Source organism: Ursus americanus, chromosome X, assembly GCF_024610735.1.
Source record: "Ursus americanus isolate L20-20 chromosome X, mUrsAme1.1.p, whole genome shotgun sequence".
Classification (NCBI taxonomy): Eukaryota; Metazoa; Chordata; class Mammalia; order Carnivora; family Ursidae; genus Ursus; species Ursus americanus.
In genome coordinates, this window is record NC_142164.1 from 103,273,411 (window position 1) to 103,297,723 (window position 24,313).

Here is a 24,313-nt window from a genome sequence, read left to right on the forward strand (position 1 = left end):
GAAAACACATTTCAAATATACAGGCTCACCTGAGCCAAGCAAAGCTACTCTATTATTAGACAAAAGTAGAATTCACTTTCAGGTTTTCACCTTGAAAATTTGCCCCACTAACTCAACTTATAAAACTACCCTGAATATGAAAAATTACAGAAGTGATTTTTTTTTAAACCCACTTTGATGGTCCTGTTAAGTACTCAAAATTTCTCTGTGATTTTAAAGCTACCATTAAAAATGAATTTCTAAAAACAGACAAAGCAGCCTTGGATAAAACTGAGTCATCATACGTATGATTTCGGCCTAAGTGCCTTCTTCTGATGTAGTGATAAAGAGCAAGAGCTCTGGAACAAGGCCTCTCCAAAACAGAAGAGCATCATTTCTGGAAATTAAGACTACTTCTAATAATAACTACCTTTTGCATGGCATTTTGCTATTTCCTTATCATTTCTATGTACTTTCATTTTATTTGATCCTTACCTTTTCCAGATAAAGAAATAAAGGCTCTGAGATGGTATGTGACTTGCCCAAAGTCAGTGAACTAATGAGCGAGGGATGGGAGACAGAAGAGGTGCCTGTCTTTAGAACCCAGACCTTTATTTTCATCTTCTGTTTTTTGAAGAAATGTTTACTGTATAAAATTTAGAATTAAAAAAAATCACCAATAGTCCCACCAACCAGATATTCTATCATTACGTTAATAAATTTTCTTCCCAGTTTTTCTATTTTTGTTAAAGTAAACCTGGCACACAGTTTCCTCAAGCCTTATATAATCTTTATAACTCATCCAGTATTTTAAACTTCAAACCTGAGAAACATCTGACTTATCAATGATATCATTAGCAATAGCAAAACTATAGCAAAATATAGGCAATACTTTATACTGCTGAAAGGGAACTTCAGTGAACTCTCCTAAAGACCCAAAACTGAGGGATACTTATTTGCAAGGTTATAGATACCATAGTGTCTAAAAATATAGTTCATTAAGATCTCAAAAAACCCAGTAATTTCTGGAAAAGAAAAATTACTGGGGTAGGGGTACGAAATACACCACTTCAAGTAAATTGGTTTTGGTTTGGGTTTTTTTTTAGGGAGAGAGTGTGCAAGTCGCCTGCAGGGGGAGGGGCAGAGGGAGTGGGAAAGAGAATCTTTTTTTTTTTTTTTTTTTTAAAGATTTTATTTATTTATGTGACAGAGAGACAGCCAGCGAGAGAGGGAACACAGCAGGGGGAGTGGGAGAAGAAGAAGCAGGCTCATAGCAGAGGAGCCCGATGTGGGACTCGATTCCGGTACGCCGGGATCACGCCCTGAGCCGAAGGCAGACGCTTTAACGACTGCGCTACCCAGGCGCCCCAAGAATCTTAAGCAGGCTCCATGCCCAGCATGGAGCCCAACTCAGGTCTTGATCTCACAACCCTGAGACCAGGACCTGAGCCAAAATCAAGAGTCAGTCGCTTAACTGACTGAACCACCCAGGAGCGCATTTTTTTCTTTATGTAGGCTCCACCCACAGCGTGGAGCCCAAGGCGGGGCTTGAACTAACGACCCTGACATCAAGACCTGAGCTGAAATCAAGAGTCGGATACTTAACTGACTGAGCAACCCAGGTGCCCCTAAAGTAAACTGTTAAACAAACGTTGATCGAATTAAAAGATCAGTAAAACTAAGCTGATGGATAATCTATATAACAAGGAAGGATGGTGGTCATGATGGATAATGGTAACATTTACTGACCACATACCTCATGCCAAGCATGATGACAAGCCCTTAAAATGTAACCATTCACTCTTCACAAAAACCTTATGACACAGGTAATATTGTTTTGTTATTCTCACTTGTTTCTAGACAAATTTCATTATATTTTTTACCAAGATAAATATATATTGGATTGCAGTGGAATTGCATTTTGTATAAATTAACATCATAAAAAGAAAAGACCTTTACCATTTGATCTCTCTCTTCCTACATTTCCTACCAAATACCCCTAGACATAGCCCTCAGTCAGCTTTCCTAAAAAAAAATCCAGTTGCCTTACTCTCTGGACCAGAATGGTATCCCATTTCCTACCATATAAAATACAAACTGCACAGTCTAGCAATCGACCTCTGACCAAAGTGCCTTCTGCCTTCAATCTTGTTTCCCCATCAGGCCCTGAACTACCCCATATGCCCTGAACTTAAACAATACATTTTTATTTCTATTCCTTTGTGCTTCTTGTACCTGTATATAATTTGTTGTAGAAATTGTACAGCTCACTGTTTAAGAAAAGTGTATTTTTTAAGATTTTATTTTTATTTGAGAGAGAGAGCATAAGCGAGAGAGCACAAGCAGGCGGAGCAGCAAGCCCAACTTGGGGTTCAATCTCAGGACCCTGGGATCATGACCTGAACCAAAGGTAGCCACTTAACCGAATGAGCCACCCAGGCCCCCCCCAAAAAAGTATTTTTAAAGTATAAAAGGAAATTAAAATGTGATCAAAATCCTACCACCTAGAACTATCAATTTACAGATTATTCAGATATTTCCCTATGCATATTTATAAATAAAAGGAAGAACGAACAGATATTTTAATGAAAACTGGATATTGTAATATGCTATTTTTTTTTTAAAGATTTTATTTATTTGACAGAGATAGAGACAGCCAGCGAGAGAGGGAACACAAGCAGGGGGAGTGGGAGAGGAAGAAGCAGGCTCACAGCAGAAGAGCCTGATGTGGGGCTCGATCCCAGAACTCCGGGACCACGCCCTGAGCTGAAGGCAGACGCTTAACCGCTGTGCCACCCAGGCGCCCCTGTAATATGCTATTTTTGAACAAAAATTATTATGTTATAATTTACTTGAACTCAAACAACTTGAATTCCAGTCAATCCCATTCGCTTGCTCTCCAATCCCTTGCCCTCCCCCTCCTTTCATTCCATCATATTGGCTTGGGAGAACCACAGACTTGCCTAATTTCAATTTTCCTCTCTGCCTCTGCACCAGTGCCTATGTCGCTAAATGTAACCGGAGACACGCACACACGCTCATGGTTTCACTTTAAATCCATGACCCTGATACCTGAAGCAAACCTTTTCTGCTACTTTCTCTCTCTCTTATTTTCTAGTATCCTCTCTCCTCAAATCTCTAATTTCACCTCCTCATCCTCATTCTCAGTTGATGATCTTCTTTCTTATTTCACTGAGAAACAATCAGAGGATTCACTATCAGATCTACTCACCTACCAGCAACTAAACCCGGCCTGTAACCCAGACGAATCACCTCCATTCCTAGCTAAAGCCCACCCCCCTCTTCTATATGGAAGAAATTTCATCTATATAATTTCATCTATATGCCAATAACTCCCATCTCCATTCTAGTCCTATTTCCCGAACTCAGATTTGTACATGCCTTTGATGTCTATCAGATACCTCAAAATTAAGTCTCTGTTCAAATGTCATCTCGGCAAACCCTGACCACACCTGCAACCCCAAATCCTCCTTATACCCGTTTTCTTCCCAAGAAGGTATCACCTTACTACATCACTTATTTATGTCTGTGTACCTCTGCTAAACACAAGGGAGGGAAGAGCACTGGCATCTGTTGTATCCCAAGTGTCTACCATACACTCTGACATACAGAAAAGATTTAACATCCATTTCTTAAATATATGAATGCTGATCTTCAAGTAAATGTTTAGACATTATGTTACTAGTTCTTAACCCTCTAAAGGTAAGAAAATATATTATAAAAACATTGAGTCATATTTTGCTTATAATACATGAATCAATTTTTTTAAGGAGAGTGAGAGCCCATGCACAAGAGTAAGGGGGGAGGAGGGGCAGAGGGAGAGAGACAGAGAGAATCTCAAGCAGGCTCCACACCCAGCACAGAGCTTGATGCGGGGCTCGATCTCACAACCCTGAGATCATGACCTGAGCCGAATCCAACAGTCGGACGCTTAACCAACTGAGCCACGCAGTCGCCCCATGAATCAATTTTAAAGCCAGTATCTACTGTCATCCTACTATGAAAGATAAGGAAATGAACACGTCAATACACCCCCCACCCCCTTCCCCCCCCCTTTTATTTTTTGAAAGAAAGAGAGAATCCTCCTGCAGGGGATGGGGGTCAGCAGAGGGAGAGGGAGAATCTTAAGCAAAGCGTGGAGCCCAATGCTAGGCTCAATCTCATGATGAGATCATGACCTGAGCCAAAATCAAGAGTGGGGCTCTCCCAGGTGCCCCTCCCCATCCCAAATATTTTATAGTTACTTAAATATTAAAGAAATGCCAATGCTCAGTATCAATCCTCTTATCACAGTTTCTCCATTCTAGAGTTCTTTATACTGAATGATCCTTTGGTTTGCTAGATTCATTACCAAATAGGGCTGAGGTGAAAACGTCAGTCCCTGGCCTTCACTTGAAGAATAAACTGGCTGGGTATAAAATTCTTAAGTTACATTTTCTCAGAACTTTGAAGAGTTATTCCACTGCCTTCAAACACTGAGTATTTCTGTGTGGATGTCCTTATAACTCTTTATCCCTAAATTTTACTAAACATCACTAGGATTATGACTTGCTGGTTTTATCATTCTGTGAGTTTCCTGAAACAAGAAAGATTTGATCTTTATTTGAGGAAAATTCACTGAAAAGATTCCAATCTTTATTTTAGGAAAATTTCTTCCACTATAAATATTTTTGTAGTTCACTGGTTGTTCCCTTCTTTGAGAATTCCCCTTACGTGTTTGCCTCCTTTATCTGTCTCCTGTATCCAGCCATCTTTGCCATAACCACTTTTACACCTTTTTTTTCTTAACCATTTCACTTTTGTGATTTCCTAAAGCCAGATCCTGTGCCCATGCTTTTTTACTGAGGCATACTTATTCTTATAGTTGTTTCTATGGTGGATTTTATCTTGATCATATTTTTATTTTTCTCTTCAGCTTCTTTCTGAATTTTGTTAGTTTGCTTTCTATCTACCTCTATTGTCTTATAATATATTCTTTGAACTTCTGCATTACCTCTTTGACTTTTAAAAATGATCATGTTGGAAATGTTCTTTATCTATATCTGTACTAGCTACATGTGATTATTCAGCACTTGTAATGTGGTTCGTGCAACTTAGACACTATATACCTAATTTTATTTAATTTTCATTTAATTAAACGTAAATTTAATTAGCCACATGTGGCTAATGACTACCATACTGGAACACAGAGGTTCAGACAATTGTTGGGATACACTTAGTCTGTTTCTTTCAGAGATTCTTCTTGCAATTAATATATTATATTAATAAAAACATTTCAGAGAGCTGAAGATTGTTTAGATTCAAAGGGCTCATCATGCATAAAAACGCAAGATAAAGACACCAACCTAAGCACAACTGTATGATATTTCAGACCAGCAGGGATAAAAAGATCTTTCAAAACATTCAGAAGAAAAAGAAACACCTATTAAGGAATGAGAGTCAAGATGACATCAGGCTCCTCAACTGTAACACTAGATGCTGGGTGACAGTGAAACACAGCATCACAAGTTCTCGGGGGAAATTCTCTTTAACCTAGAATTCTATACCTAACCAAATTATCGATAACATTTAAGGGTAGAATAAAAATATTTTTAGTACACAATCTATACCCCTTAGGAAGTTATTACAATATGTGGTCCAGTACAATAAGAGAGTAAATCAAGAAAGAAGGTGGCATGGGAATCCATAAAACAGTGGATTAATCTCAGGAAATGAGAGAAGGAAAATTTCAGAAAAATGCCTGTATTACATTAAGCCTAGAAAGCAACTACTTCAGAATGGAGCAGAAACATAAAAAGCTTCAAGAGGGGGGTGCCTGGGTGGCTCAGTCAGTTAAGCACCTGCCTTTGGCTCAGGTCATGATCCCTGGGTCCTGGGATCCAGTCCCACATAAGGACCCCCGCTCAGCGGGGAGTCTGCTTCTCCTTCTGCCTGCCGCTCCCCAATGCTCACTGGCACATGCACTCACAAATAAATAAATTCTTTAAAAAAAGAAAAAAGCTTCAAGAGGGGAGTCACTGGGAAAAGGAGGACTCAAAGAAAAACCTAAGTGGATGGAGAAGTAAGTCAAACTTAAGGACAGATTTCTCAGAAAGCACAATTAAGAAGGAAAGCCCATGCTACGAGGATAGAATCAGTCTCAAAGACAAAGTTTAATTAAGCTTGAAGTCTGTGAACTGTGACCAGTACCCACAAGGAGAAGATGGATTCAGTCTCTAAATCCCAGCCTTCCAGAACCAGAAGTTAGCTACCTGATAGATCTTAAATCAGGTTAATTTTGAAAAAAAAAATAAAGATGATTTTACGTCCTAAATAATTTATTTCAAGGGACAGTCTGAATACACAAATCTTTTCTGAAGTTTTCAAGATCCCCGGGTATGAATGTTAGGATTAACATCAAGGAGGGAGATCAGGCCTTTTCAGAAGACCCTACAGTCGGTATTGCTATCGAAGAAAGAATTTGGTTCTCTGAACCAGGAGCCTGTTCTAACTTACTCTGATAAGTCAGATAGTCTTACTACTTAATCACTTCAATTTTTAAACTTTAAAACCCAAAATCCAATCAAAAGAAAAAAACTACAGAGTAAAAACTTGATATTATTCAATGTCTTAAGATTTCCTGTGTGGGTAGGTGGCTGCTTAATAGTAAAAATACCATAGGTGGGCAGTTCCCCTTAAAAGGATACCTGAACTCATGAGCAACTGTTATGTCCTAGACACTGTGGTCAGTGGTGTCCCTCTATTTTATCATGAAAGCAATGACAACAGCTCCATGACTGAGGTGTTTTATCCCCACTTTACAGATTTTGTGAAACCAGAGCACCTAAGACTAAATAACTTGCAGAAAGCATTCTGCTGAGTAAGCAGATGTTCTAGTAGATAAAGACACTTAAAAGTTCACTCGGGGCCTCCCTTTTTAGCTTCCTCCTTAGGAACCCTCTTTCTGTGGTTAAAATTCTATCTTATTTTTATTATATAGCCTATAAAAGATTTCAGAGAATTAGTTATAATCTGATCTCCTTTACTTCTTGAAACTTTCCTGGAGATTTCAAAGATTTAATGAAATTAGCCTATTCTATAGAAGGGGAATTAAAGGATCAGAGCCATTGAAGTGTCTGTCCTAAGTTACAGTGATCTCTAGCATGACGTCAGAGATAGAACTTATGAAAAATATTTGCCAAATTGCACTGAATTGGTCTAAAACATAGCTAACTAAATCTAGTTACTCAAGAACTGATTTCTAATACTATAAATTCAGGGTAAAAAGAAAGCAATGACTATTACAATCCCACCCTGTGCCTGCCTTTATCCAAGAACTCCCTGATCAGACAACTGGATGGTCTTAAGTGAAGCCAGTCCAGAGTCAGCCTGCTTGCCCAGCTGATGCCACCATCAGAGAGACTGTGTGTGGACAACAGTGACTAGCCATTACTGACAGGCAGGCTCTGTGCTGGATGCCTGCTGCGTATGATCTCTAATTCTCCCAACCCGCCCACAGGTCAGGTAGTAGGACTGCCATCCTACAAATAAAAAAACAAAAAAACACAAAAAACAAACAAACAAACAAAACAAAGGCCAAAGAGAAGTCAGTAATTTGCTCAAAATCATACAGCTAGTGAGCAGCTGGGCTGGCATCCAAATGGAAAGCTGCTGACTCTACTGCAGGAACTGTTACCATACGCCAAAGAGTTTCTCAAAGATCTCTTTGAGATCTTCGCATGTTCTTTCTTTTCTTTTCTTCTTTCTTTCTCTTCTTTCTTTCTTTCTTTCTCCTTTCTTCCCTTCTTTCTTTCCTTCCTTCCTTCCTTCTTTCCTTCCTTCCTTCCTTTCAAGATTTTATTTATTTACTTGACACAGAGACAGCTAGTGAGAGACAGACAAGCAAGGGGAGTGGGAGAGGAAGAAGCAGGCTCCCAGCAGAGGAGCCTGATGTGGGGCTCCATCCCAGAACGCCGGGATCACGCCCTGAGCCGAAGGCAGATGCTCAACGACTGAGCCACCCAGGCACCCCTCGCATGTTCTTTCTTTCCCTCTCTCCTCCTCTCTCTCTCCCTTGCCCAACCCCCATTATCCCACAAAGTAATCATAGATCTGTTCAAAGGGCAAGCTGTTGGACAATTTTGTCTAGATCACAAGCAGATCAACAGTAAATATGAGTCACAAGGCTAACCTGAAGCTCCAATTGCTTCTAAGGCTTTCAAGATACAGGCTTTTTACCCAATCTTATTTTTGGTTGGGAGAGGGGAGGACAACAATAAATGTACTTTACTTGAGTGCTTTACTCTTGGTACAAACCTGACATCCAGACTGAACATTAAACCAAAAACTCTTAATTTATTAATTTTAGTGTTGATTTCTAAATAAGTTTCACAGTGCCCAAAGTAAAGACAATTTTAGATGGATCAACAGAAATCTTTTTGAATTTTATCAGAACAAGCTTCAAGCTTATTGGGTATGTCTTCTCTAAATAAGACTTTTCTCACATTTCAGAAACATTCCCATGAGGATACGTATTTTTAAAACTCTAAAATTTTATTCTGTGGTTTACCAAATGGTTAAGAAACAAAACTGATAGAGTGCATATATAAAAATAATGGTAAGATATAGAAACATCCAACAATATGCCCACAGAACAAAGGAATAAACAAATATTTTACCATGTCTCCTGTGCTAATAGCCCTGAGAATCAATAAATAAGCCATCAGATTGTATTAACCCTCAGAGTTTATGCATTAAACACAGAAGTTTGGATTTATTTCTTCCTTCATTCCCAGAACTACTGGGGTGGGGGGTACTAAGGGAGAGGGAGAATCTTAAGCCCCAACACGGGGTTCAATCTCACAACCCTGAGATCACGACCTGAGCCTAAATCAAGTCAGACACTTAACCAACTGAGACACCCAGATACCCCCCTCCCCTGGTACCATTTTTTATTAGATATCTACCATGACTAAAAGTTGTGCTTAACTAGGAGCTAAAATCAGACCAACTGGTCAGAATGCCTCAACTAGAAGGCTGGGCGCACCACGTGGACAGCTGCAGGCAGCAACCCTGTGGACAGATCTTCCGTGTGTCCAAACATGCTCCTTCTCTGGTAATGGTTTCGCCATCTGCCCAGCTCCATAAGCCAAAAACCAGGAAGGGAGCTTTGAACTCTCTCTCTTCCTCAAGCCTAAATTTAATCCAAATTCTACTTCCTAAGTATGTCATGAAGCAGTTTCTGCCAAACTCTACTGACAGAACCTTATTTCGAACTATCATCATCTGTTTCTTACCTGAATTACTATAATCTCCCATAGTGCACTTTTTGTTTCTGATTTTACTCTTACCTTGTGTGCTCTCAACATTGCTGTGAGGATGAACTTTCCAAACTACCAGCCTAACCGTGGCATTACTAATCAGCTTACAACCCTTTAACAGCTTCCCACATCAACAAGGTAAAATGGGCTTCTTGGTGCATTCAAGGGCCTTTATGATTTGGGCCTTGCCTATTTTGTCAATCTTATTTCTCACCATTTCCTCCATTTTCTTCGCCAAAGATATTATTTGCACTCCAAAGACTAAGTAAGTCTCTGAATACTCCAAGATCTTTCACATCCCCTTGCCTTTAAAAAGGCCCTCCTCCCTCCTCTCTGCCATTCCTCCCACCTTACCTGTCCACTCATGCTTCAAACTGAGTTCACCCCAAATTATTTTTTTAAAGACGTGATCACGATATCGTCTCATTTTTAAAAAAATCCTTGTCCTTCAGATATCTATACTGAAATACCTATGAATGAAATGATGTATGGAATTTGCTTCAAAACAATATGGGAGGGAAGGAAATGGTTAGGAGTAGGGATGAAATACAGAGACTCAGGTCTTCAACCAAGCTTCCACAGATCTCTGGTTTACAATGCTTTCAACAGAATGTAGCTCATGGAAGTATACCAAAAATTCCCCCATTTCCTCCCTTAGTGCTTCCAAAATACTTTGTATTTTCAGTCATGTATCTTTTCACAATCAACTGTAATGATCTGTTTCTGTGTGTCTTCCCTCCAGGACTATGGACTCTAAAAAGCCAGAGACTTGCACTGTTTATCTCTAACAGCTACCAAGGTTCCTAGCTTATCATGGCTGGTCAAGAAATGTTTTTGAATGAACGAAGACACAAGGAAAGTAAACCTGGGAAAAAGTAAAAATAATAGGGGTGCCTGGGTATCTCAGTCGGTTAAGCATCTGCCTTCAGCTCAGGTCATGATCCCAGAGTCCTGGGATCGAGCCCTGAGTCGGGCTCCCTGCTCAGTAGAGAGCCTGTTTCTCCCTTTTCCTCTGCCACTCCCCCTGCTTGTGCTCTCTTGTTCTCTCACTTGCCCGCCCTTGCTCTATCTCGAATAAATAAAATCTTAAGAAAAAAATGTAAAAATAATAGTTTATGTACGACTTTTCTCATTTAAACATAAATTTGAAAAAAATCTATTTTTTAGGTAAAAAAAATAACGGAATAGGGTTTGGAGGCTGTCCAGGTGGCTTCTGCTATGAGTTAGATCCAAGAAAATGTTTAAGTCCCTTAAATTATTTCCTAATGCTGCTGAAATTGGGTATTCAATAGTATTGTACATTTTTAAAATTTTTAAAAATAATATTATAAATTTTAAGAATCACTGAATTCTGGTTGCCTCCTCCACCACCAATAAGCAGTATTTAAGCCAAACCCTACTGCTTTGTAGTATGAGCTTTATACACATATGTATATAAATACACGCACACATGAAGAAAGGCAATATGAGAGTGGAGGGTAGACACTCTGGAATAAAACACACTTGATTTCACATCCTCAACCTAACGCTAGCTGGATGTGTAACTTTGGTCAAGTTACTTAACCTGATCCTGTTACCCAATACGTAAAGAAGAGTGATAACACCAACATTACAAGGTTGTGTAAAGAAAATAATACATACTAAGTTCTGGCACACACATTTATTGAAGGTTTATGATTACCTATTTTTATTGTTACCAACTTGTTACAAATCTACAATCCTTCCTGGGATAAAAAAGCTTAAGTCAAAAATTTTTTTCTTAAAGTTGTCCATTTTGACTTGGTAACAATCAAACCACATATATATTGACATAAACATTTTCCCCCTGAAAAGTGACCTTTATTAACAACAAACCTCACCAAACAAACTTAATTCCATCTCATGGTGGAAATGCAAATTGATTCAAGGGTAATTTAGAAAATAGGTCTGATGAGTCTGAAAGCATTTTCCACACATTAGCACCTGAGCTCTTCTTGAAATCCTAATTCAAATGGACTTAAATTATATAAATGCCACCAGACCAAAAGAGCTTAATAAGCATTAGTTAAGAACTAACCAATCTAATGATTTATTAACATTCAGCTTTTATACAAGCAGTTGCATACTGTAGAAAACAGTATTTTGAAATCAACTTTATCTTAGTGAAAGCGTCTTCAGCCTTAGTATATAAAAACAACTAAAAGGAGAGAAGACAGCTATATTATTACTCCACACTCACTGTCATAAAATACTTTTATTAAACTTATGGTCTGCACAAAGTTAAATTTCCAATTTTATAATCAACATGTTAAAAATTATGACATACTTTTATTTAACCAAACTAGTTTTAAGGGTTCTAAGTGTAAATTATTTGCTATAGTTTTTCTTAATTTATCTATTTTAAAACTGCTTAAAAGGGGGCACCTGGGTGGCACAGTGGTTAAGCGTCTGCCTTCAGCTCAGGGCGTGATCCGGCGTTGTGGGATCGAGCCCCACATCAGGCTCCTCTGCTATGAGCCTGCTTCTTCCTCTCCCACTCCCCCTGCTTGTGTTCCCTCTCTCGCTGGCTGTCTCTATCTCTGTCAAATAAATAAATAAAATCTTTAAAAAAAAAAAAAACTGCTTAAAAGAACTGAGAGCACGTATTTTATTATAACATGTATTAGAAATGAAGCATCATATAGGTTCACATTAGAAGAGAGACTCTATGGCTAAGTATTCAGTTTTTAACAGAAAGGATCCCATGCTCCAGAGGTATATTAGTTGTTTCCTCTGATGTTACTGTAAGATATGCAAACATACCCAAAGTACTCGTGTTTTCCGTAAGAACATACAACGTCACCATCACTTATTCTGTTACACCTTTTGAAACTGAATCATGCATTTTTGCCTGGACTTCAAAATTTAAACTTTAATATTTACGGTAGTAAATTTTGCAAATTCACTACGCACTCTGACAGCATGGAACTAGTATAAGGATAGACGATTAATGGAACAGAGTTAAGAGTCCAAAAAATAAACCCTCACGTTTACAGTCAATTATTTTCAACAAGAGTGCCAAGAACATTCAGTGGGGAAAGAACTGTTTTTTCAACAAATGGTGCTGGGACAACTGAATATCCACATGCCAAAGACTGAAATTAGCTCCTTACCTACCTCACATCATACACAACAATAAACTCAAAATGGATCAAAGGCCTAAATGCAAGAACCAAAGCTATAAAACTCTTAAAAGGAAACACAGGTGTAAATCTTCATAACCTTGGATGAGGCAACAGTTTCTTAAATATGAGACCAAAAGCACAGCAACAAAAAAAATATATAAATTGGACTTCATCAAGATTTAGAACTTTTGTACATCAAAGGACACTATCAAGGAAGTGCAGACTACTGACGGAACGGGACAAAATATTTGTAAATCATTTATCTTATAAGGTACTTGTATCTAGAATATACAAAGAATTCTTTCAACTCAATAATAAAATGGCAAATAACTCAATTTAAAAATGAACAAGGCATCTGAATAGACATTTCTCCAAAGAATATATACAAATGGCCAAAAAGCACATGAAAAACTGCCTGACATCATTAACCATCAGGAAAATGTAAATCAAAACCACAACAGGAAATTGCTTCACATCTACCAGGATGGCTATGATAAAAAAGACAGTACTAACAAGTGCTACAAAGGGTGTGGAGACACTGGAACCCTCATACACTGCTGGGGGGAATGTGAAATGATGCAGCAGCTTTGGAAAATAGTCTGACAGTTCCTTAAAAGGTTAAACTAAGAGTTACCGTATGACCCAGCAATTCCACATATGAAATGTATGTCCACAAAAACTTGAATACAAATGTTAATATCCATAGATAAAACAGCCAAAAAGGAGAAACAACTTACAAATGGACTAAAATGTACACCCTGTACACCCAGAGAATGGAATAGTCTTCAGTAATAAAAAGGAATGAAGTACTGACACCTGCCAGAACATGGATGAACGTTGAAAACATTCTGCCAAGTGAAAAGAGCCAGTCATAAAGACCATGTATTACAGGATTCCGTTTATATGAAATATCCCTAAATAGGCAAATCTATCCAGGCAGAAAGCAGATCAGGGGTTGCTTAGATTTGGAAGGGACAGAGCGGGTTGACAGGAGTGACAGCTAAAGGGTATGAAGTTTCTCCTCGGAGTAACTAAAATTTTCTAAAATCTGATGATGGTTGCCCAAGTTAGTGAATACACTAAAATCCACTGAATTGCACACTTTAAATGGGCGAACAGCATATGTTTCATGCTGTTACATGTGTTAAAGCTGTTAACCAAAAAAAGTTTATTTCAACACTTAAGTTGAATCTAGGATTAGAAAGGAATACCTAGCTCCTGCTCATCTTCTATCTAACTGTTCTAATTAAAAGACGTGGGACATGTCAACAAGATCTAGAGTGACTTCTTGTTGATCATGTTAATATCAGAGGCACCCAGAGAATATTTTGCTTCGTGCAGCTGTTGTAAGGCAGTGCCTGACTCATCAGCACCCGCTCTTCTCCAACTTTCCCTATTGTACAAACTGATGTTTGACAAAATAGCATCTTGACTATGCAGCCGCAAAGTGAAACTCCAGGAGGCTGATGACCATTGTAAAGAAATTAGGGATGTCTGGCAGCTGTCTCGGATTAAAGGAGAACTAAAAAACAACTTGGCTAACACATGGATGACTCAAACATTCCACTTCTGAGAGACCCAGAAAACTCTTAGGTGCCATAAAGCAGTACCACCATATCTAGCCTAACCAGAACCACGTGAGAACCAATAGCTTTTGGTAGGGAAGAAATGTATTATTAATATCTTCGAAGTAGCACAACACCCACAGACTTGCAGCTATAGCCTTCATATATTCAACAAATGTTTATTTCACACCTAATAGGCACAGGGTTTGATGAAGAAGTATACATCAATGGCTAAGATGCAGTGGGTAGTTCCTGTTTTCAAGAAACAGACCATCAAATTCAGAAGCAATCGTTAACATCTAGATTGCAAAGATGAGATAAAGAGGTCATCCTGGCCTCAAAGGCAGCTCTGCTGTGACACAGAACATTTGTGTCTATATACACTATCAGGACACTATAAAGAATGAGGATTGCTACTTCGTCATCATTTTAAATGAGACCTTCAGAGGGAAGAAATCTGCCAAGACAGACACTGAAGACTTTATAAAAGCTGTTTTTTAGGGTCTTAGATCCAATGACTTACTGAAATTTTTGAAGAGTATTTAGATGTCTGTTCGTGTTCTCTGACCAATGAGGTGATAAGTATCATAGGAATTCAGAGATAATACTACCATCTCTCCTCATATTATGAAAAGCATTAAAGTTGACTGCTAATAATGGCATCTCTGCATTCTCTATCATGGAGAAAATCAGACCATAGTTCCTCTATATGCTTACCACAAAGACTTTGTCAATCCTAAACTTCTGAAATCAATTTAGGTTTTAAGTTGAAATGCAGCACTGGGAGCAGAAACAAGAGAAATGCTAATTAATTCCAAAGCATTCAATTGGTTTGATTCCAAAGCCAGTAGTAAATTAAATTTTTTAACACGACTTTACTTTGAAAGGAAAAGGGATGATGGCGTGGAATGGAGGAAAAATGAAGTAAAAAAATGTAATGTAAGTAAATGTAAGTAAAAATGAAGGAGGAAAAATGAAGTAAAAAAATGTAATGTAAGTAAATGTAATTAAAAAAAAATGAAGTAAAAAAAAAATGAAGTGCAAAAGGACAACAGATACTACCAAAAGTCACCATCCCTAAACCCAATTTAAAAGCATTCAGGGGCACCTGGATGGCGCAGCTGGCTAAGCATCTGACTCTTGGTTTCATCTCATGATCTCAGGGTCGTGAGATCAAGCCCCGTGTCAGGCTCCATGCTTGGTGTGGAGTCTGCATGGGATTCTCTCCCCCTCTCCGTCTGCCCCTCCACTCATGCTTTCTCTTTCTTTCTCTCTCTTTCTCAAAAATAAATAAATAAAGTTTTAAAAAATTAAAAAAAAAAATAAAAGCCATCAAACCAAAATAGTAAAATAGGGGGATTAGGTAACGTGTTTGTGTTTGTGTATGTGTACGTGTACGTGTGTGTGTGTGTGTGTGTGTGTGTTGTGTTCTTTGAGCCTGGATGTGACATTCTATTTTAAAAGGAAAGGAATAGGGGCCCCTGGGTGGCTCAGTGGATTAAGCAGCTGACTCTTGATTTGGGCTCCGGTCATCTCAGGGTCCTGGGATAAACCCTGGGCTGGCTCCCTGCTCAGTGGGGAGTCCGCTTCTCCCTCTGCCCCTCCCCCCGCTTGTGCACATGCACTCTCTCAATAAATAAATTCCTAATAAAAAGAAAGAATCTAGTATATTAAGTCAACTGTTACTAAATTAACTTTCTTGGACATTCTTGGAGGGCTGAACTTCCTAAAAGAGTAATAAAGGCAAGAGATAGTATGCAGCTAAAGGTCAAACAACACTATGCATTTTTCTCCTTAGCAAACAAGTTTAAGTGAAAAGAGAAGCCAAGGAGAACCAAGAGTGCTTTCTTCTAAATATTTCACCAGATCCTCTTGCCCTCATAAAGCATGATGAACCCAACTCCTTACTTTCTCCAGCCTTGCTCTGGGTTGCCTGGTCTTGCAACAGAAAATCTGGCAGTGGTATTTCAAAATGGTATTTTCATACTGAATGGCACATCTGACATACAAACTAAAGACTCCCAATCTCAGCCAGCCCCTCAATGCACCTAAATAATCTATTCTGTAAATTCTTAAGCTTCCTGCCCTGGTCCCTCCCTTTAAGACTAAGTCTTTTCAACTCTTCACCTCTATTCTTCAGCTTTCCACCCAACCTCCGCACGTCCTACATTGGCAGGTGAATTTGCTGCACAAAGAAAATAGCTCTCAACATACTTTTAAAAAATATTTTATTTATTTGTCAGAGAGAGCGAGCGAGCACAAGCAGGGGGAGTGGCAGGCAGAGAGAGAAGCAGGCTCCTCGCAGAGCAAGGAGCTCGACAAGGGACTCAATCCCAGGACCCTGGGATTGTGACCTGAGCCAAAGGCTGATGCCCAACTGACTGAGCCACCCAGGTGTCCCTTTATTTTTTTTTTTTTAATATTTTATTAAGTAATCTCTACACTCGCTGTGGGGCTCGAACTCACAACCCTGAGATCAAGAGTTACATGCTCTACCAACTGAGCCAGCCAGGCACCTGCTTCCAATAATCTAAAGCTCCTTTTACTGCCCCTGTCTCAGAGAAGGTACTCACTCTTCCTCTCTAGGCCTCACCCAACAGCCCTCCACTGCTGCCGTGGACCTCATTCCCTCCCCCTTCTCTGGAACTGCTCCATCTGGTAACCCTTCCCTAATCTTTAGTCTATCCAGTGGTTTGTGTCCTGCACCTGTAAGACTATAAATATGCACAACACCCTTTCACCATCCAGCCAAACATCAAAAGCTATGCTCCTGCCTCTCTTGTCCCTTCCCTGACTACAACAGCCATTTATACAAACTGCTTCATCTACTTCACTTCCACCAACTTCTCAATCCATTACAGTTCATCTCTTCTATCTCCTCTCCATTGGCCCATGCTTTATTGAAACTACTTTAATTAAGATACAAATACCTCCTAATTCCTCAATGGAACAGCTCCACTCTCTCTTCTCAGTGATAACACTTCCAGAAATTCTTTTCATCTTTAACAGTGTTAAAAAATACTCTCTAAAAGATTTTTCTCCTCCGCTTCCAAAACCTCTTGATTTTCATGGGCTCTTCTCTTCCACGTACTTCTTAAATATCTAAAGGATCCATACTCGTTATTCTACAAGCACTGAGGAACACCACCCATTTCCGCACAGGATACTATCTATATTTTGTTGTCCCAAATTTCTTCCTCTAGACACAAACTCTCTCAAAAGCACCAAATTCATATTATCAACTGCCTGGAAAAAAACATCCACCAGATTGTCCCCAGCAAGAACTCAAACTTCTAACAGGTCCTAAATCATGTTCTTTCCACCAAATCTCTACCTCTCTGGTAATAGCATGACCAGGTACCCAATCCCCCAAAGTAGAAACCTTAGGGTCCCTCCATGAATTCTTTCTCCCTCAGATCCCCACCCCTATTCTGTCACAAAATCTCATTCATTTTACTTCCTAAACTCTCTTGAATCTAATTCCCCCTTTCTGTCCCCATTCCTATCAAGGTACTTAGGATCTTCTTTATCTCATAAATGAACCATTTCAACTAACCTCTACCACCAGTCTCTCCCTTACTTATTCTTATTCTGTATCACTACCAAAATTACCTTGCTAAAATAAATTCAAACTTCAAATGGCTGTCATATTTTTCCCTGTGAGATTGGCAAAAACTAAAAAGGAAAATAATACCCTGTGTTGGTCAGTCATGTAGGGAAATGGACCTTCTTATAAACCTGGTGGGGGAGTTATTATTAAGCAAAATACTGAGGCAATATCACCAGAATTATAAATCTGTATACCCTCTGATCTAGCAATTCTATTTCAAGAAATTTGTTCTAATGGGGGCACCTGGGTGGCTCAGTCATTAAGCGTCTGCCTTAGGCTCAGGTCATGATCTCAGGGTCCTGGGATCAAGTCCTGCATTGGACTCCCTGCTCAGCGGGGAGCCTGCTTCCCTCTCCCACTCTCCCTGCTTGTATTCCCTCCCTCGCTGTCTCTCTCTGTGAAATAAATAAAATCTAAAAAAGAAAAAAGAAAGAAAGAAAGAAAGAAAGAAAGAAAGAAAGAAAGAAAGAAAGAAAGAAATTTGTTCTAATGAATTAAGCAGAAAGTACACAAAGATATACAAGTACATCCTAAAGTTCCCATCAGTCCCAGCAAAGGCCAGGACTTTTTTTTTTTTTTTTTTAACATACTATACAATTTGCCTGGAACGTCTCCCTCCCAACTCACGCCATTCTTCACCTGGTAAAAATAGAACTCATCCTTGAGTTCAAAGATCAGCAACTCCATCTTGTCTCCACAGCAACTTGGTCATGCCTCTGCATCACAGTGCAACCTATCTTTCTCTCCTGCAGTAGACTGTAAACTCTCTAAGGACAATGGTTTTATGTATTTTTTTATTTATCACCTATCCATATCTGCACTACTTACAACAATGTCTAACACAGAGTAGGAGCCCAAACACATGTCTTGAATGAAGGCATTTTCTTCCTCTTCACACAAAGAATTCTCGAATTTCCAAAATCTGGAACTTTTAAAAGGGATTTCCTAAAATGCTGGTGGACTCCAATATATGCTATGTGAAATTCCTCTCTTGTAACAGGTATTCAAGCAAACCAAACAGTCTTGTGAATTTATATAAGCAAACAGTCTCTGAGTCTTTGTTTGAAGTTTAGCCCCTAAAGGCACAAGAATCCCCATACTGGGCCAAAACTGTGGTCTATCCAATTGAGGATTTTATCTCTAGAAGTGGTACCAAGAAATATGTTGTAAGAAGACACAGCTATCCTTCCAGACGTTAAGTTAAAAATGTACAAGTGTGTTCCAAAACACCTTTGCTTCAATAACCTACTATGAGTCCATCATACTTGAAATCATGTTTTGGAATCATTTGAAGTTTCAATACTATGCCAGAGCTCTTTTCCATAGCATTTTACATGTAAGTAGAGTAAGTACATAAGTAGTACATAAGTAGCACTGTACATCCATATATAAGAATATAAATAGTTTGGTTATACATTTTTTTCCAAGTTGAACTCTTTTTTAGTTTCAAGAGGATTCCTAATTCTAATAAAGGCTCATAACAGCCTAATGACATCCTTCATGATTTCAGAAAGTTCAGTTCTACTCCTTTCCGTCTTTGTCTTTCTAGACTGAAGAAATCTCATCTTTCTATTGTGTCCTTATAGAGAAATGACTTTATTCTGCACCATTTCACTTTTCTGAATTTTGAGTTATCTTACAGGCTCCAAACTGAAACAACAATGCAGGTAGGTGTATGAGATTTAATTTTATAGAAGTCAAGAAAATTTCACCCCTGACGTAAGTTAGGAAAGACAGCCTTCAAAAATACCTTTGACAATCATGGTACCCCAAGACTTACAGGAAATCATAAGGTAGTCCTCACAGTTGCTTTTGTCATCATCTTGCTGGTCCACAGGGATCCCATTGGCATCTATGACTGCTTCAGAGGCACAATCTGCTACCAATACTTCTTCTGAAACGACGTCCGTTGTCAGAGGGTCGTTGATGATTTCTGCTTCTACTACACTGTCATGAACCACGTGTTCAACATGTCCGACATCAGACACATGTATAGATTCACTCGTCAAGACGTGTTCTGGCATAGACATTGAGGCTGAAGTAATGTCGGAAGCTAAAACGTCATCTGGGACTGTGCAATGTGCTAAAGAAACTTCTTCAGTTACATCTGAGTCCAGCACCTGCTCAGGAATGATGACCGTTTCAGACACATCTGCTTCTTCCATGATATCGGGGCACTGAACATCTTCTATAACAACATCCTCAATAACATCCTGGATTACAACTGAGTCTGGGTCGTCAGGAACAAAGTTATGCACAGTTATGTCTGAATCCACAACATCTGAAACAAAAACAGTTTCTTGTACTTCCACAACAATTTGATCACCGTCCATGTGTGTAGCATCAGCTCCTTAAAAAAAAAATTAAAATCACAAATTTCAGGTGGGTGTGCATGACTACCTCAAATAACATAAATGTTATTTAATTCCTAAGAGTAAAACAGACTAGCTCCTCAGTTTTCTCAAACACTAACAGAGATTAAAGAGGGAATCTATTTTTGAATCATATCAGAAATTTTTAATACAAGAACTTTTATTCTCATCCCAAATCAAGTGGTAGGTAAGGGAATACAGAAAAACAAAGCAACTCAGCCACACACACACACACACACACACACACACACAAATCATGAAAGTAAAATTCTAGGCTCACTAAAGTTAATCCCATATGCATAGGTACTTAAGGGGTGATTATAAAACAAGTAATGCAAGTTCAGGTGACAAACACACCATTTTCCTTCATTATATGTGTTTTCATTTATTTTTCCTTCTTGTTCCATCTCTTTCTCCTCAACTCATATTTTTTCTTCTTTCCACCTCTCCCATGTATCTCTTTTATTTTTACCCCTTCCATTTGTACCCCTTACTCCTTCGTTCTAGAACAGTAGCTCACCAATATCCTCCATTTATGACTATGGAAATTTAGAAATTATCCTCTGAATCTAGAATATAAAAGGACTGGGGCATAAATGAAGAGAGGGCTAGAAGGCCACAGTTACGGAGAAAAGACAACTGGCTAAGGAGTCTCTGTGGATAGATGAGATGCATAAATGTGCAGCTGCTCTGGAGTGGTGGAGGCCAAGGTTAGCTGGAATGGGGCCTGCCCCAACTTCACCAGGGTATTCCGTCTCCATTCAGCCTCTTCCTGTCCCCCCATATCCTAATCCCCCAGGCAGCTCCTCAAAATATAAGAAACCTTACTCTAGTCCACTCTGCAATTAAGGAATAAAGGTAGAGGGTTGAATCAATTGAAGCCCCGCTGAGATTAAATGACTTCACCAAGATCACAGTTCGCACAGATTATGGTGCTCCATAAATATTAATCTGAATGAATGCCACAAATAGGAATCAAAATCAAATATCCTTGCCAAAAACACAGGATAAAAGAAAACAAATCCAGTATCTTGGATCCTGGTCTAGAGAAAAGCAAAGTTTTATGAAAGTCTTAACCTAAAATGCTATCCTGTTGATTAGTGCTTCTGGATGTGACTCAAACCAGGCTGAGTCCAAGCAGCTGCCTAACTCAATGACCATGTGTCACTGGCCAGGTTCTCAGAAACATATGGCTTTGTTTAACAAACACGAATGACCAACAAGGGTCAAAAATATCATTTAAAAATGCAAGAAATCTTACAGCCAGTTAATAGAGTATGTTTCCTTTAATTTCTATAGGACTTCTACGAAGTGCTTTATATTCATTTGTTTTCCATATTCTCAATATTAATATCAGCAACAGATCATTGTAATATCCATTTTGCAGACACGAAAATGAAAGCATTTGGTGGCAAGAAGACTGGTTACAAAATCTAAATCAGAGAGTACGGTTTGGACACTTATTCGTTTTGTGACCTTGGGCAAGTCATTTAACCTCTGAGTTTCAGTTTCCTCATCAGTAAAATGAGGACAGTAGTATCTGCCATGCATACCTCACAGGACTGTTGTGATGATCAAATGGGAATGTATGGGAAGTGTTCTGAAAAACTGTAATGAGAGGTTTCATTATTATTAGGACATGAAAACGGAGGCCCTGACAGATTAAGTGACTTGCTCAAAGATAAACAAACACCATAAGTGTTAACAATCCGGGCTAAAATGCAATAGCCCTTCAATCCACCACTTAGCCCATGACCCAGGCTCACTTGTGGTAAGATTAAGCTACTAAATAGTGTGTGTTTTTCTCCAAAGAGCTTAATCTCTCTTTCAAGCACATTAATTATACTTCATGTTCTAATGCAGAAAGAATTATACTTCTGCATTTATCATTATCAAACTGAAGTTACCAAATGTAAATTAAAAGACTATTCCAAGTTGTTAAGAAATATATATATACCCCTGCTGGATTTAGAGATTGAAGGAAAAGTCAAAATTTGAAATCATTAATATATAATTTCCTGATAAAGTTGATCACTATTTTTTAATATACTGCAATATGATCATTTCAAGTCCAATGGAAAACTAGTCAACGTTTTATTTATAAGGATAGCTAGCTAATGTGATAAAAAAAAACCATTTTACATTATAAAACCTAGCATAATCACTTTACAATGCTACACAACTGGAATCATGTATAATCTGAAATTGTCAATACTTTTTTTTTTTTCTATTTTTAGAACTTCATCAATTTAATAGTCCTTGAAGTTTGGAGAGTGAGGTAAGACTCCATCTTCCTGAAGCAGAGAGCTCCTTTTGTCACCTTGTGAGAGACAAGGTTATAAAAGGAGGATGGGGTCAGAACGTGGAGGGCCTGAGGCTTATACTTTACCTGCTGGGTAATGGAAACCAGAGAAATGACACAATCCACATGTTATTTTTTGATCGGTATTCTAATTGATGGGCTGGACAAAAGAGACTAAGGGTAAGAAAAAGAATTTAAAAGTTACTGCAGACTAAGAATGAGACGATAGAGAATGTCTATGGGGGAGGAAGTAGAACGAAGAGATGTAAGCAAGGAACATTTTTAAAGGGAGAAGTAACCGGACTTAGCACTGTAACTGGGCAAGATGCAAAGAACTGAAGAGAGCACTGGCGTTTTGATACTGCTGCTGTTACGGAGAAGAACATGAATGTTGGTTGTGAAGGAAACACATTTTTAAGGACAGGAACAATTACGTGCTCATTTTAACAAATTTAGGCTTGACAGGATAAAAAGATACCTAAGTGTGAGTATCAGTGTGAGAGTCTAGCAATTAGTCCACTTGATAGCCAACTCCAAATTTTGTAGTTGGGAAGCAGAACGACCCAAGTTATACCTGTTGCATCAAAAAATGAGTTTGGCTCTTGTGGCTGTAATTGAAGTCCATCTTCATCCATGGCCTTTAATTCTCATCAGTCACAGCTCCTAAATCAGAAAAAAAGTAAACCAAGCATTACTTTTTTAATATCATGTATTAAAAATCTCATCATGATATTTACATTTCTGAAACACTCAAAATTATGTGAAAGATCAACACTTATCAAAAATGTATCTATCTAAAATGAAAGAGAACTTAACTAATGTCCGATGATACATGGGCATCTAAATGACAAGGGAAGGCAGATAAATCATACAAGTCAGCTGTGCCTAGCCTTTTTTTTTTTTTTAAGATTTTATTTATTTATTTGAGAGAGGGGGGGAGAAGGGGACTCCCCACTGAGTAGGGAGCCTGATGTGGAGCTTAATCCCGGGACCCGGAGATTGTGACCTGAGCCGAAGTCAGCCACTTAACTGACTGAGCCACCCAGGTATCCCTGTGCCTAGCTTTTTAATTGAGATACTGCTTTCACACAGCAAGTATACGTATCTTGATGAATTTTTTTTTAAGATTTATTAATTTTAGAAAGAGAAAGAGACAACATGGGGGGGGGCAGAGAGAGAATCTCAAACAGACTCCCCGCTGAGCACAGAGCCTGAAGCAGGGCTCGATCTTACAACCCAGAGATCATGACCTGAGCTGGAATCAAGAGTCGGACGCTTAACTGACTGAGCCACCCAATAAAATAAATAAATCTAAAAATAAGTAAATCTTAAAAAAACAGACAAAACAACAAAAAACTTAACCAATTAAATAATACACTATTTAATACTAATCACTAATCAGGGAGTGTGGTTTACTCATGTTATAAATACTGCATAAACTGCCTCCCTCATTGGTTTCCTTACCTACTTTCTCACTTTCTAATCCAGCCTAAATGGTACTATTTAGATGCATTTTTCTTTTACATTTATCATTTTTTGCTGATGATATAAGTAATGAATGCTTCTCACTAAAATTTCAAATAACAGAATGCAATTTTTTTTTTAATTTTAGTAATCTCTACACCCAACATGGGGCTCAAACTCACATCCCCCAGATTAAGAGTCCCATGCTCCGACTGAGCCAGCCAGGTGCCCCAAGAGTCATTTTTCTAAAGCATCAGCTAGATGATGTCATTCTGTTGAAAAATGTTTGACAGCTCCCCGCTGCTTCCAAATAAAGCTCATAATCCCACCATCTTCTAAATTCCGGCCCCAAACTATCTTTCCATCATTCTCTTCCCTACCTTCCCTTCAAGCACCTCCCCCCACCACTGCATGCACACACTTCAGCCAAACAAAAATGTTCCATGTCCCTAATAAGACCCTAGCTCTACACTGAGCTCAGGGTTTCTTCTACCTGGAACACCCTTCCCTTATCAACTCTGCTTGGACCTTTTCTCCAAGTCCCCTTCCCCACAAAAA

The 24,313-nt window shown here is 38.7% G+C and overlaps 1 protein-coding gene across 5 annotated transcripts in view; it reads right to left on the reverse strand.

The window, feature by feature from the left end:
* The window catches only part of ZFX (zinc finger protein X-linked), a 54,404-nt gene that overhangs the window by 9,320 nt on the left and 20,771 nt on the right, over window positions 1–24,313 (reverse strand). For 4 of the 5 annotated variants that reach the window (XM_045787123.2, XM_045787125.2, XM_045787119.2 and 1 more), the window contains exons 2-3: window positions 22,866–22,954; window positions 19,398–19,967 (exon numbers count right to left, since the gene is read on the reverse strand). In XM_045787123.2, coding sequence (XP_045643079.1) covers window positions 19,398–19,967; window positions 22,866–22,926 — 631 coding nt within the window. In that variant the 5' untranslated portion in view covers window positions 22,927–22,954. Of the gene's footprint in view, window positions 1–19,397; window positions 19,968–21,542; window positions 21,598–22,865; window positions 22,955–24,313 lie in introns of those variants that run through there. The other variant, XM_045787124.2, reaches the window with a different exon arrangement.